The sequence below is a fragment of the Sabethes cyaneus genome, chromosome 1, assembly GCF_943734655.1.
Source record: "Sabethes cyaneus chromosome 1, idSabCyanKW18_F2, whole genome shotgun sequence".
Classification (NCBI taxonomy): Eukaryota; Metazoa; Arthropoda; class Insecta; order Diptera; family Culicidae; genus Sabethes; species Sabethes cyaneus.
In genome coordinates, this window is record NC_071353.1 from 50,624,791 (window position 1) to 50,638,907 (window position 14,117).

The 14,117-nt window shown below is 40.1% G+C and overlaps 1 protein-coding gene across 1 annotated transcript; it reads right to left on the reverse strand.

Moving 5' to 3' along the window:
* Nucleotides 1-13,232: 13,232 nt before the first annotated feature.
* LOC128745366 (protein atonal-like) lies at nucleotides 13,233-13,826 on the reverse strand. The gene has a single exon (XM_053842425.1). It carries the CDS (start codon nucleotides 13,824-13,826, stop codon nucleotides 13,233-13,235), a length of 594 nt encoding a protein of 197 aa, XP_053698400.1.
* Between the last annotated feature and the right edge of the window lie 291 nt (nucleotides 13,827-14,117).

The following is a 14,117-nucleotide window of genomic DNA, read 5'->3' on the forward strand; positions in this document are numbered from 1 at the left end:
ATGGTAGGTGCGGTTTGTAGCATCTAAAAAAGGGCAGTATCAGGCTGGCTTTATGGGGCCCGTGCTGCTACGGATCAATTTTTTACTCTTACTTTTACTTACGAGTGCGGTTTTCCGGACAAGCTGACACGGTTGATCAAAGCTACTCTGGAGCGAGTGATGTGCTACGTGCGCGTTTCGGGGATACTCTTGAGTCCTTTCGAATCGCACAGAGGCTTGCGGCAAGGGGATGGACTGTCCTGTATGTTATTCAATATCGCTATTGAAGGTGTGATCCGGCGAGCGGGCTTCGAAACGTGAGGAACGATCTTCAGCAAGAGTAGCCAACTCCTAGCCTTTGCAGACGACTTCGACATCATTACTAGAAGCATTGAGATGGCGGAGGCAATCTACGACAATCCAGACTAAAAACGGAGGCTAGGAGGGCAAGGTTACAAATCAATGCGTCGAAAACCTAATATATGATAGGACGAGGCTCCACAGAAAACAACGTGTGCCTCCCACGGGCAGTGACTATTGACGGTGATGAACTGGAAGTGCTTCATGAGTTCATGAGTTTAGTTGAGATCTCTGGTCACCGCCGACAATGACACGAGTAAGGAAATTCAACGACGTGTTCATGCTGGAAGTCGAGCCTACACACTTCGAAAAAATCTTGTAAATTTACGTCTTTTGACAAGCACCTAAATGCAGCATCACAAATCATATAATATTACGGGTTATTTCACTTAAAGGCTTATTTATTACATTTGGCTTAATGTAAAATTATATCTTTAAAATGGATTAGGCTATTTACATTTTATTTGATGGAAAAATATATCTGATTTTTGTTTACGTCGAATGTGAGATTCATTTTTTCGTTCTGTGTACTTTTCCCTTTCCAAGACGCTTCAATCAAGGAGCATACGCTGCCGTACAATGCTGACAATAACCAAAACGCTAATAAACCGGTAGTCCTCTACGTACTTGAGGCAGTAACTGTGCTGACGGAAGACATACGTGCACTAGCCGTATTTGAACGGAGTACAAACGGAAAGCGGAGAGTGGCGTAGGCGTATGAGCTACGAGTTATAGACAGTATTTGGAGAGATTCTCATCGTACACCTGGTGAACGTTGGGAAACGACGGTGGGCCGGCCACGTCGCAGGGATGTCGGACGACTGTGCAGTGAAATCCGTACCAGGAATAGTATTACTGTTTGGGACGACAGTACTCCCGAGAAAGCTCACAGAGCAAGAGACCGTAGATCTTGGATCACCGGGTCGGCTTGCACTAGGCAGTCGGAGGGGCTACGCGGACAAATCGTGCAACAACTGCGGTATTCCTAGGCTGTTCGAATTTTGGGAATTTAAAAAGTCTATTTTAGCAAGTTTGTCGGTTTATTGAACAGAACGGGTGTTGTGGGTGTGTGGTGTATTCTGTGGGCAATTTACGGGGCTTCACTACGGTACGTACCGGATCGCTGGGGTTCGTTGCTGGTTCTGCTGCTCGCTTGACTGATGCCGACTAGCTTCGGCTGATGCAATTTGCTGGCGTCCCAGCAAAATGCAATGGTGGAGTGATGGCTGGCTTTGCGGGAAATGGAGTCTTCGGCGTCTTCCTTACTTGACACAATCGGTGGGCCACGGACGATACCGTATTGGCGTCACCGAGAAGGGTCCTCTTTTATAATTAGGGCCTGCTGCCCGAGGGTTCTACGGGTCGTCGGGGCCCGGTCTCCTTGACGGTTAGATGTAGGCAGAATGCACCACCTAGGCCGACTCGTGTGAGGTGAGGGATCGACGATGGATTCCAAAATCCAATAAAATCCATTCCAATGGAAAAAAGGTCCTCAATAATGCCTTTGTTTAAGCTCCTTCGGCTAAACTTTGCTTTCTTATCTATCCACTCACTCCCTTATCATACGAACATCGCGGTATATCTGATCGCATGGCGGTTTTTCTACTCCTTTCTGCTCCTTTCTTTTGCCACCCACCATTTTTTCTCCTTTTACCTTTAACTATGCCCGCCTACTTCAGGGTTGCATTTTCTTGCAGCTGCGGTTAATGTCCCCATTTTTGCCTTTCTTATTCTAACAATTTCTGTGTTCGTGTAACCTACTAACAAATTAACATACATATTTACATTTTCATTTCTTAATCCTACTACTTACCAACATAGAAATACAATAGTTGCTAAAAAATGCACATTTAAAAAAACTAGGGACGATTTGAAACAACGGTTACAATAGAGGGGATCAACATGCTACAAGGCTCCACCAGGTTGAATCCGATTTGCGTGCGTCGAGAAACATTCAACGAAATGGCGGTTAGAACGAACCGAGTACAGTGGAGAGCAATTCTTGATACGGTAAGAGCCACGCCGGCTCTCTGCTGGTAGAAGTAAGAAGGCAGGGTTATTGGGCCAGGCACATCGGTAATGTCGTATGTGTGTCTGTTTTTTTTATTTTTTGTTTATAGGAAACTAGCTGACCCGACAAACTTCGTATTGCCACAAATTAAACTATGTTGTACATAAATCGTGAATCTGGGATGACCTTTGTCACAATCTCGAGTTTTGCAAGTTTCTGAGGAGTTCATGGGTGTTTTAATATACAAATTTTCCTCACAGTAAAGTAGAAAACAACTCCCCCCATCGCTCAGCCTGATAAAATAAAGCGGATAGCATTTAAATATTCGCCATCATTACGAACCATTTCGCCGAATACCATTTTGCGGAACACCAATTCTCTGTTATGGTCAACCGACGCGGAATATAGAGTATCGCAGAATACCATTTCGCGAAAAACCTTACGCGGGATGTACCATTTCACGGAAAATCTTTTCGTAGAAAGTACCATTTCGCAGGGGTGACCCAACTGAAGGAGAGTAATAGAGGTCAGTAGATCTAGGAAAATAAATAAACCTAGATAGAGGTGATCTCTACAGCGGGCTGCCCCCCGCAGGGGCCGGCGCTTCCGACGGCAGGTCGTCGGCAATACTCGTGGCCTATGGCCGACTCGCGCTGAATTATCTAATGTTACTATTGATTGTTTTTGGTGGTCTTGTTATTGATTAATATTTTATGAGTCTAAAATTTCTCGAGTTTGATTAGTTTTTGAGTTACGCAAAAATTTCTGTTTTATTTGTATTAGAGTCCTTATCCCACTACCACAGGGGCGAGGGGTCTCAAACCATCATTAAAAAATTCCTGCCTCCAAAACCCCACACATGCCAAATTTGGTTCCATTTGCTTGATTACTTCTAGAGTTATGAGGAAATTTGCATTTGATTTGTATAGCAGCTCCCCCCCTCCTAAAGTAGGGAGAGGTTTCAATTCACCATAGAAAACATTCTTGTCTCCAAAAACACCCACATGTCCAATTTGGTTCCATTTGCTTGATTAGTTCTCGAGTTATGAGGAAATTTGTATTACATTTGTGTGGAAGCCCCCCTCTTAAAAGGGATATGGGTTATTATTCCGCTCCTATAGAGAGGAGGGATCTCAATTCACCATAGAAAAAAAACTTGCCTACAAAAACACCCACATGCCAAATTTGGTTCCATTCCCTTGATTAGTTCTGGAGTTATGAGGAAATTTGTATTTCATTTGTATGGCAGCTCCCCCTCCTAAAGTGGGGAGGGGTCTTATCACCATAGAAAAAATTCTTGTCTCCAAAAACACCCACATGTAAAATTTTGTTCCATTTGCTTGATTAGTTCTCGAGTTATGAGGAAATTTGTATTTCATTTGTGTGGAAGCCCCCCTCTTAAAAGGGATAGGGGTTATTATTCCGCTCCTATAGAGAGGAGGGATCTCAATTCACCATAGAAAAAAACTTGCCTACAAAAACACCCACATGCCAAATTTAGTTCCATTCCCTTGATTAGTTCTGGAGTTATGAGGAAATTTATGTTTCTTTTGTATGGGAGTGCCCCCTCCTAAAAAGGTAAGGGGTCCTAATTTATCATAGAAAAAAAACATGCCTCTAAAAACACCCACACGCCAAATATGGTTCCATTTTATTAATTAGTTCTCGAGTTACGCAGAAATTTGTGTTTCATTTGTATGGGAGCCCCCCCTCTTAGTGGGGGAGGGGTCTCTAACCATCATAAGAACCTTCCCTGGCCCCTAAATCCCCTACACGCAAATTTTCACGCCGATCGGTTCAGTAGTTTTCGATTCTATAAGGAACATTCGGGCAGACAGACATCATAAGAACCTTCCCTGGTACCAAAAACCGCTACATGCAAATTTTCACTCCGATCGGTTTAGTAGTTTTCGATTCTATAAGAAACAGAGCAGACAGAAATCTATTTTTAAAGGCATAGATTTGTATGGGAGCCCCCCCTCTTAGTGGAGGGAGGGGTCTTTTGCCATCTAGAGAACCTTCCCTAGCACCAAAAACCTCTACATGCAAATTTTCACGCCGATCGGTTCAGTAGTTTTCGACTCTATAAGGAACATACGGACAGACAGACAGAAATCCATTTTTATAGGTATAGATTTGTATGGGAGGGGTCTTTTGCCATCGAGAGAACCTTCCCTAGCCCCAAAAACCTCTACATGCAAATTTTCACGCCGATCGGTTCAGTAGTTTTCGATTCTATAAGGAACATACGGGCAGACAGACAGAAATCCATTTTTATAGGTATAGATTTGTATGGGAGCCCCCTCTCTTAGTAGGGAGAGGGGTCTCTAACCATCATAAGAACCTTCCCTGGCCCCAAAAACCCCTATATGCAAATTTTCACGCCGATCGGTTCAGTAGTTTTCGATTCTATAAGGAACATACGGGCAGACAGACAGAAATCCATTTTTATAGGCATAGATTTGTATAGGAGCCCCCCCTCTTAGTGGGGGGAGTGGTCTTTTGCCATCGAGAGAACCTTCCCTAGCACCAAAAACCTCTACATGCAAATTTTCACGCCGATCGGTTCAGTAGTTTTCGATTCTATAAGGAACATACGGACAGACAGACAGAAATCCTTTTTTATAGGTATATACTAGACCACTAGATCTATTGTGGTATGCTCCATCCTTAATTTATGTGCACTGTCTGACATACCACCAGTAATCTGAGCAGTTGTCAGTACTCAGTATATTTTTTTGAAACGATGGTTCTACAATTCATGAAGGGACGGTAAGGGAAAGTAATGAAGAAGGATTTTTTGGGAATGGAAGGGAAAGAGTGGAAAGGAAGGGGGGGGGTAATAGGTAGCTACGCTTAACAAGTTGTCTTTGTGACTCCTACCTTTTGTCCAATGCTGGAAGGTGCATGGGTCGAACCAAGCTATAGTCTGAGATTATAACCGGATTTGAACCCACAACACCCAAGGTCAAAAGACTAAAACTTTTGCAATGCTTGCGTAAAAATTTGGTGTTTGGGACATTTTTGCCATTATATAAATATTTTGAGACATTTAAGCAAATACTAGCTTCGATTATCACAAACAACTTTTTTCATTACACTAGCTTGATAAAATGTCTAAAACTAGCAGTTTTGATTTTTGTTCCGCAGTCCCATACGTTCAACGCACTGTGCGCCAGTGTGTGATTTAATGCTGATTGCATTCTATTTGAAATCACATCGTTGTATTTACCTCTCACGAGAATCACAATGTCATTAGCGAATCCCACTACCTCAAAGCGTTTTTCGGTTAATGTTTTCAGTAAATCGTCCTCAACTTGTGACCACAATAGAGGAGAAAGAACTCCACCTTGAGAACACCCTTTTGCTGCTTTCATCGATTTAGTTGCATTCCCAAGCGAGGAAGTAATTTCATGATTTACTAGCATTGCCTTTATCCATTTTGTTGTGTAGATGTCAATCCCATGTTTCCTCATAGCTTCTTGCATTGATCTATGAGAAGCGTTGTCAAAGGCTCCCTCTATATCAAGGAAGGTTACCAGTGAGATTTCGTTTGTATCTATAGAATTCTCAAGCTTGCCAACTAACATGTTTAATGCATCTACTATAGATTTACTGCTCTGAAATGCGAATTGAAATTTACTCAATGGAGCTTTCTCTAAATATATTGCTTTAATGTAATAGACGACCATTTTCTTCATAGTTTTTAAGAATATGGAAGTCAGACTGGTTGGCCTAAATGCTTTCGGAAGTGTTTTATCACGCTTTCCAGCTTTCGGTATGAATATTACTCTTGTTTGTCTCCAAGCGGTTGGTACATGATTCAATATAAAACTGGCCCTAGAAAATTCTTTCAATAATGGGATAGTTAACTGCTTGCTCTTCTGCAGCATTACTGACAATATCCCATCAGTACCAGGTGCTTTGAACGGTTCGAAGGAGTCGATTGCCCATTCTATTTTGGACTCAGTAAAAATGGTCTTGGCTATTCAAATTTATTTTATTTATTTATTTATTTATTTCGTCAACCGATGTAGACTAGTATAATGCATATACAGTTTCTTATATAGAAGTCTTATAATTAGATGGTGATTAAAAAGTGTTCTTATTCCTTTGTTTCGTTATCTACGCGTTATGATTACGTATTGAATTAAAGTGATGTTTAAGTCTATGCCGAGACATTGTAAAGTCAATGGTTTCGCAGTATTGATTGTACGCTGCCATCATACGATTTAGTGGACCGAATTTTGCATAATTAGTACGATAATGGCTTATGGCAAATAAATTTCGATTACGAAGTTGCCGGGTAGGTGTATAAAAGTTCAGTTTTGATAAGAGTGTTGCTGAGTCAATACGGTGCGAAACGATATCGTTTACAAATGAGACCATTGCATAAATACGACGCTCTTTTAATGATTGTATATTTATAAGCATGCAGCGTGCTTCGTATGATGGAAGAGGAAATGCTGTCCAACCTAATTTACGAAGAGCATATAAGAGAAATTGTTTTTGTACTGATTCTATTCTTTCTTCGTGCGTGATTGAAAAAGGAGACCATACAATACTGCAGTATTCCAGTATTGACCTCACATAAGCAATATATAGTGTTTTGATGGTGTATGGATCTGAAAAATTATAGCTAAAGCGTTTAATAAAACCTAGCATGTTGTTTGCTCTGTGTATTATTGTGTTATAATGGTCGATGAAAGTTAGTTTGGAGTCTAAGATAATTCCTAAATCCCTAACTTTTTCACATTTTTCTACTATTTGATTTCCTAATATGATTGATATTTCCGGTGTAATTCTTTTTCTGCTAAATGATATAAGGTTGCACTTTTTTACATTAAGTTCTAATAAGCTTTTTTTACACCATATGTAGAATATGTGTATTTCGTTCTGGAATACATTGATGTCTTCTTCATTTCTTATTTCCAAAAAGAGCTTCATATCGTCGGCATATATTAGCACTTTAAGTTCCTTGAGAATGAAGGAAATGTCGTTTACATACAAGATAAAAAGAAGAGGTCCCAAATGAGAGCCTTGAGGAACACCAGAAGTGACTTGAATTGGATTCGAGGTCTTTCCGTTAAATTTAATTATTTGTTGGCGATTAGTTAAATACGATTCAAGCCATTTCAGGAGCCCTGGCTCAATTCCAATTTTTTGCAATTTGAAAAGCAGCATTGGTATGTCAATGCGATCAAATGCCTTGCTAAAGTCCGTATAGAGTGCTTCTACATGGTTTCCATTATCCATTGCATTCAGTGAGTGGTCTATGAATTCCAGTAAATTTGTCGTAGTCGAACGTCCTTTGAAGAAACCGTGTTGCATTTCTGTAATTCTGTTTTTAATTTGAAGGAATAGTTTTTCATTGATAATAGCTTCAAAAAGTTTTGGAATGCAAGAGATAATGGCAATACCACGATAATTACGTACGTCAGATTTCCGGCCCGATTTAAAGATGGGCACCAGAAATGAGCTTTTCCATATTTTTGGAAAGATTCCGGATTTTAGTGATAAGTTAAAAAGCCAAAACAGAGGAGCAGTGAACTCTATTGCAAGATTTTTTATGAATACTGGAGGGATTCCGTCAGGCCCAGGACCTTTTGAGGCATACACATTTTTCAAAGCCTGCAAAATATCCTGAGCCTGAAGTTGGTTAACGCCAATATCCATTGAAGAATCCGGAAAAAATGCAAAATAGTCGCGATCGCGATCTTCTTCAGAAAATGTTGTATAGATTTCTTGAAAAAATTTTGCAAAAAGCTTACAAATATTTTCCGAGCTATCCCCAACATTTTCATCAAGATGCATTATGGATGGAAAATTGTCAGATTTTAGTTTAGTTTTCACGTAATTAAAGAAGTTTTTAGGACTGGACTTTATTTCAAGTTCAATTTTTGAATTGTACTCTTCAAACGCATTGCTGATTGCAAAATTTAGCTGGTTGCATACGTCCAAATATCTTGCTAAATTTTCAGTACTGGCATGTTTTTTATAATTTTTATGGGCCTTTTGTTTGCGATTTTTCAAGTTCTTAATCTTACTGTTATACCAGACTGGACTTTTTGTATTTTTGTGACGTCTTCTTTTCTTTAACGGTATGTTCTGTATCATTACTTCTAATAAAATTTTATAGAATGTGTCTACAGCAACTTCGACATTTTCTTCATTCTTGAGAATAAGTTGCCAATTAACACAGTTTAATCTACGTCTAATGTTTTCATAGTTTGCCTTTTCGTATTCAAAAACTTCTTCGAACTCGCAATCGTTGGGTCTATGGTATTTGTGTATAAATAAAGAATATTCAATTGCTGTGTGAAACGCCTCATTTTTCCATAGTGGATTTAATGATTCAGTCACACAGAAGTCTTCATAAATGTTCGTAAGCAAAAAATCTAGATAGCAATTTTGTTGGTTTTTAATATGGTTAATTTGGTTCAGCCCCAAATTGGAAGTTTTTTCGAAAATAAACTGCAGTGTTTCATTCTCCCCAACGATTGGGAGTAAGATGCATTCATTTTCAGAGTCTGGAATGAAGTCAGCATGGCGTTGATTGAAGTCTCCATAAATGTGAACTTTAACCTCGGGAGGCAGTTGTGATAGAATGTGTTCGGCAATTTGGAAAAATGCTTCGTAAGTTGTTTTATGAGCTTGGTCTGGAGGAAAATACACCGAGGCGAATACATGTGTTTCTCCTGCTAAATGTGATTTTACCCAGACATGCTCGAATTCATGAGCTTCTGGTTCAGCTTCATTCGTTCCTGGCCCTGACTCGTCTAGATTTAGCATCTGATTTTGTGATTTTGTGATCTGATCTGGAAGTGTTTTTCCATCATCAGGCTCAATGTTTTTTTGGAATCACTAGTAAAGGTACCGTCTTCTTTTTTTAAGCTACCCAGTTCATTATTATGGTCTTTCGAAAGCGCTTTTTGTAATCTAGCATCTGCAGGAGTGCTTTCAACCTGTTCACATATCATCCTCCAGCTCTTTCTACGTGATTTCCTATATTCTATGTTATATTTACATACGGTTCATTTATATTCATCCCAATTTCCCCCCCTTGTTTTGCCTTGTTGCATAGTTTTCTCGAGGACTTACGAAGTTCCTTAAGAGCCTTGTTCCACCAAGGCGCTTCTTTGTTAGATGTTTGCGATTTAATTGGGCAGCTTTCATTGTATGCTTCTAAGAGTTTAGAAATAGTATTCTTTGAGGCAAGTTCCAGCTCTGCCCTGGTTTGGATTTTTGCTTCAAAGAATACTGTTTCATTTAGCAAATTAGAAAGGTATAGATCCCAGTTGGTACTTTTGGGATTTCTATACCTTGTTGTCAGAATTTCTCCAGCTGTATATTCCAAGCATATGTATCTATGATCCGAAAGCGAAGTTTCGTCAACGACATGCCAGTTTATTACGTTGTCAAAAAGTTTTGTACTAGTCATTGTTAGATCAAGTACTTCTTCACCAATTGCATTTACAAAAGTGGGGCTGCTACCCAGATTACATATATCGATTTGGTTTTATAATATAAAGTGTCTGCTGTCTGCTAGCACTCACCTCTTCTGTTGATATCACTGCTTCCCCATATTTTATGGTGGGCGTTCGCATCACATCCCAGAATAAACTGTTTGTTTCTTCTTTTACAGTATTCCATAAGTTCGATTACTTCTTTGGGTGGGGCTTCCTCTAGTTCCCCGGGAAAATAGGCAGAGGCAATGACAATTTTTGTTTTTCCTCTTGTTGTCGGTATTTCCATTTGATCTTAATGAATTCTGTAATTAGAGTATAACTGAAGCCTGTATTTATCAGAATAGCTGCGCGCGGTGTTGCATCCGAGTCGTCAAATAGAAGCTTTCCAGTGCTGGATGTTACTCCTAAAATCCTATTATTGTACGCCCATGGTTCTTGAATAAAAGTCACGTTAAAATCTTCTTTTGTGGATCTGCGGCAGAGGATTCCAGTAGCTCCTCTCGCGTTGTGCAGATTCACCTGTATAAATTTAATAGTTTTACGCATTTTTGGGGTTTATATTTTTTCGGGGCTTCTTACGTTCCCTCTGAGTAGTCTGTTTATCTGCGTTGTTGTATTTTTGCTTTCTTTCAGGAGGGACATTTGAGGACTTTTCAATCCTTTTTGGCAGCTGTCTACTGCTGCATGCATCCTCTAGATTGTACTTCATGAGTTCAACTTCCCTAAACGGAGAATCACGAGAAGGTTGGGCTCTTTTCAATCCCACAGTTTCGTGTTCTGATCTTGTGCTTTCGTCAGTCTGTTCTATTGGGGTTTGCTTTGGTTCAACTGTGATCAGTGCTGTAGCTCTTCGTCCCTGACTCAGGCTCTGATTTCCTAAGCATATGGTTTGGGCCAATCTTTCGTGGGTAGACCAGCCCAAACTTATAGTTCAGTCTGTACTCTTCCAATTGATGATTTTCCACATGGAACCTTCATCCACTGAAAGCACCTACTGAGCATGTTGATGGATTTTTTTTCTTTTCAGAATCCTCCAACCATCAGTTTTCAAATCGTTCTGGCTTTCCACCAAGGCCAGAATTGTTTCGTTGTTATTTCCTGCACTTTTTGGAAAGAATATAACAACCACCTCCGGCTTTGAGATGCGATTTTCATCCACAGTTATTATTTCGGCTGTGTTCCAGAGCCGTAAGTTTGGGATTGTGCTTTTCAACCAGTCCGCTGTGTATTCGTGCTGGCAGGAAATAACCATGAAACCATTTTTTAGGCTACAGTTGGCAAATTTGGGCTTCATAGGTTCCCGTCTTTGCTCAACAACTTTCGCCAAAATGGACTCTTCGATAAGTTCCAAATTGGCCGTAGTGAATTCGATATTAGAGTAGTCTCTATGGACTATACCTACCCTAATAGTTTCAACTACATCGCTGTAGGAACTCGTAGCTCTACCTCTCTTGTCTGGGCTATTTGCATTGCCGGTATTGTTGGCTCAAATAAGATCCAACCTTTTATTAACCGACTCCCTCTTACCAACTATAGGATTATTCACCCCTCTTCCTTTTGGGTTCAGGATTGCCTTCGCTGTGTGTTCGCTTAGTCACGATTTCGAATTCGTTAAGAGTTATTTACGATAATTTTCGTACATTGATGTAAGATTTGGTGCTAGCTGGGAGGTAGAACTCCGCTAAACTGCTAACAGCTAATTAGCTTTGCTAACATTTTGGTTAGCGGTTAGCGTTTTCGTTAATTTTTATAAAATACTAGCTGAGTGCCCGGTCTTACTCGGGGCGCCTTTATCTCACAGCCACTTGTACATCAGTTATTGTAACCGAAATGCTTATAATGCAAAAATATAACGCTTGTTCCTCTTTTGGACGTTCCTCCCCATTTGTCAGCTCCCCCTCTTTTGTCTACCCGGCCACTTTATGTAAGTGGCCGCTCTGTTTTCTTTACGGTAATCCCTATAAAACCCTATGAAGAAAGAGAAACAAAGACATTTATCCTATTTGCACCTTCCGCTAACAATGGCCACCCCACCCATAGGTAATGAATAGTTTTGTTATTGTAGTTTTCAAAAAAAAGTAGAAGGTGCAACAGTGTTTCTTCCATGGATACAAAAAAACCTGACATTCCATTCATCTCACTTCAAGACAAAACATTTTTGTAAACAATGTTTTTAGTTTCACCACCAGGAGCAAGTATGCACAAATTATTGGCCGAGCCCACTCTGGAACATGCCACATAACGTTGACCATGGGAAAAACATGGTGTTCTCAGATCAACTCCACACTGTTTGAATGATTGCCCCTGTGACTCAAATAGAGTTGGCCAGCAACACTTAGCTCTAATGGTCGAACACTTTTTATACGGGTCACTTTGATTCGGCGCATAATTACACTTGACAAATTTACAGCTGGGAGCATTGCCGTTTAGTGTATCGTATTTTGATTTTTTCTGTTGTATGGATAAATTGTTACAGTCATGTGGGCGTTACTCCCCCTTCCTGTCAGCAACCTCCTGTCATCAGCTCAAATTTTCTGAAATATTCGTTTTAATTCTGTGGTTAAATGTGTATAATCCATCTCCAGGTGTCTACAATAGAATATTTTCATTACACTTGAAAACTAACCCTCTGGGCTAAAACCACACTACAAAAACTTACCAATATGATGATTTTTCTATGGATTTACATTAAACCTTACCTTTACCCAATTTACCTTTTCATAAATTCAACGACTCAAAAAATTAGATAAAAAACCTGGTTGCTACATTCCGATTTAGAAACTTGATCTTTTTTTTTATACGACAGATTTCGTAACCAGCTATAAGAGTACAGCACAATTACGGGGCTCCTATTGACTTTTACAGCTTCTCCCAGTCGAGACTCAAACATGCGACACATGCCTTAGGTATGTTACCAAATTTGGCCAAAACCAAAGTCAAAAATAAAGTACTAACACGATATTAGTAGAGAACGAAAAAACTATATTGGTGGTGGTAATGTAGTGGCTGCTGTGCCATATAAGACTTACGGTCCATAAGTGAATGTATAGCATCAATCAAAGAGAAATATTTTTTCATTTCTTTCGTAAGTTAATCACACAAAACCAAAAAGCCTCTACAAAGGTCGAATGTCATCAATTTGTTGATTGCAAAATCAATACTTAACCTTTTAACGCATTTAATAGTACAGTTTATTGCATTGTATTTTCTAAAGCTAGTTTAAATATTCTTTTAACTCATAATAATGTACATTCCGGTCTCTTAAATTATTCGTTTATTTACTGGCAAATTTCACTAGGTTTACTCGGTGTAATAATCTAAAACTCGTTGACTCGTTCGTTTTTATGTATGGCCGAAAAAAAAACTTAACTGAACTATTTACATTATGATCTTCGCGGCAGTTTCCGACGTCACTACACCAGAAGTTCGCATAGCGCCGTGATGTAGTTTTGTGCCATCTGTAGAGTCTCGTGCTTGGAGAACTGCCGATCATTGCCCAGTGAAGGCAAATGTTCCCGCAGTCTATCGAAAGCCTCATTCAGGCCCCTCATCCGTTTCCGCTCACGTGCGTTGGCTGCCAATCGGCGCTTTCGTTTGATCACCGTAGGAACTGCCGTACCTCGTTTGATTTTGATCTTGGTCGGAATTTCACTATTGTTCAGCAGATCACTATCCGATGCACTGCTATCTTCGTATTGCTGCTCGATCTGACTCAGAATCTTTGCCGAATTGGACAGTGGACGACTGGTGGTGGACGATTTGACTGGTTCGACGATTGTTTGATTGGTAAACTCTTCCTGGCTAATCGGATAGTATACCGGGCTGGAAGAGCTGTAGCTTCCAGGGCTGGCCGTCATCCATTCGGAATCGCTGCCACACTGCGTTGTATCATATGGAGGAATGTAGTTCAACGTCGATGGAATGAACTCAGAACTGGCTGCCGAGGAAAGATCCATTGTTTGGTGGTAGTTGTAAAAGTACTGCCGATAAATAAGGTTTTCTGCCATTCTTGCGTCACTCGTAATCACTTTTTACTATAGCCAGGAACCTTCACTAAACTGAGCGCAAATCAAAACTAAATCAGAATAGCTCAGCAAAGGGACCTTTTATACTCAATCGAGAGGATGGATGGCATCCTATGCGAGAGCATAGGAACAAGATGAAAACGAACCAGCATAGCTATCATTCCCCTTTTTGTGCTCTCTGTTTACAACGGTTCAAAACTGTTGGTATGGTAAACACGTGCCATTCAACCAATCGGGACCCATTATATCCAACATAATAAAGGAAAACTGAAA

Coding starts and splice junctions, on each gene's coding strand:
- LOC128745366 (XM_053842425.1), bottom strand. CDS start 13,826: ATGGCAGAAAACCTTATTTATCGGCAGTACTTTTACAACTACCACCAA.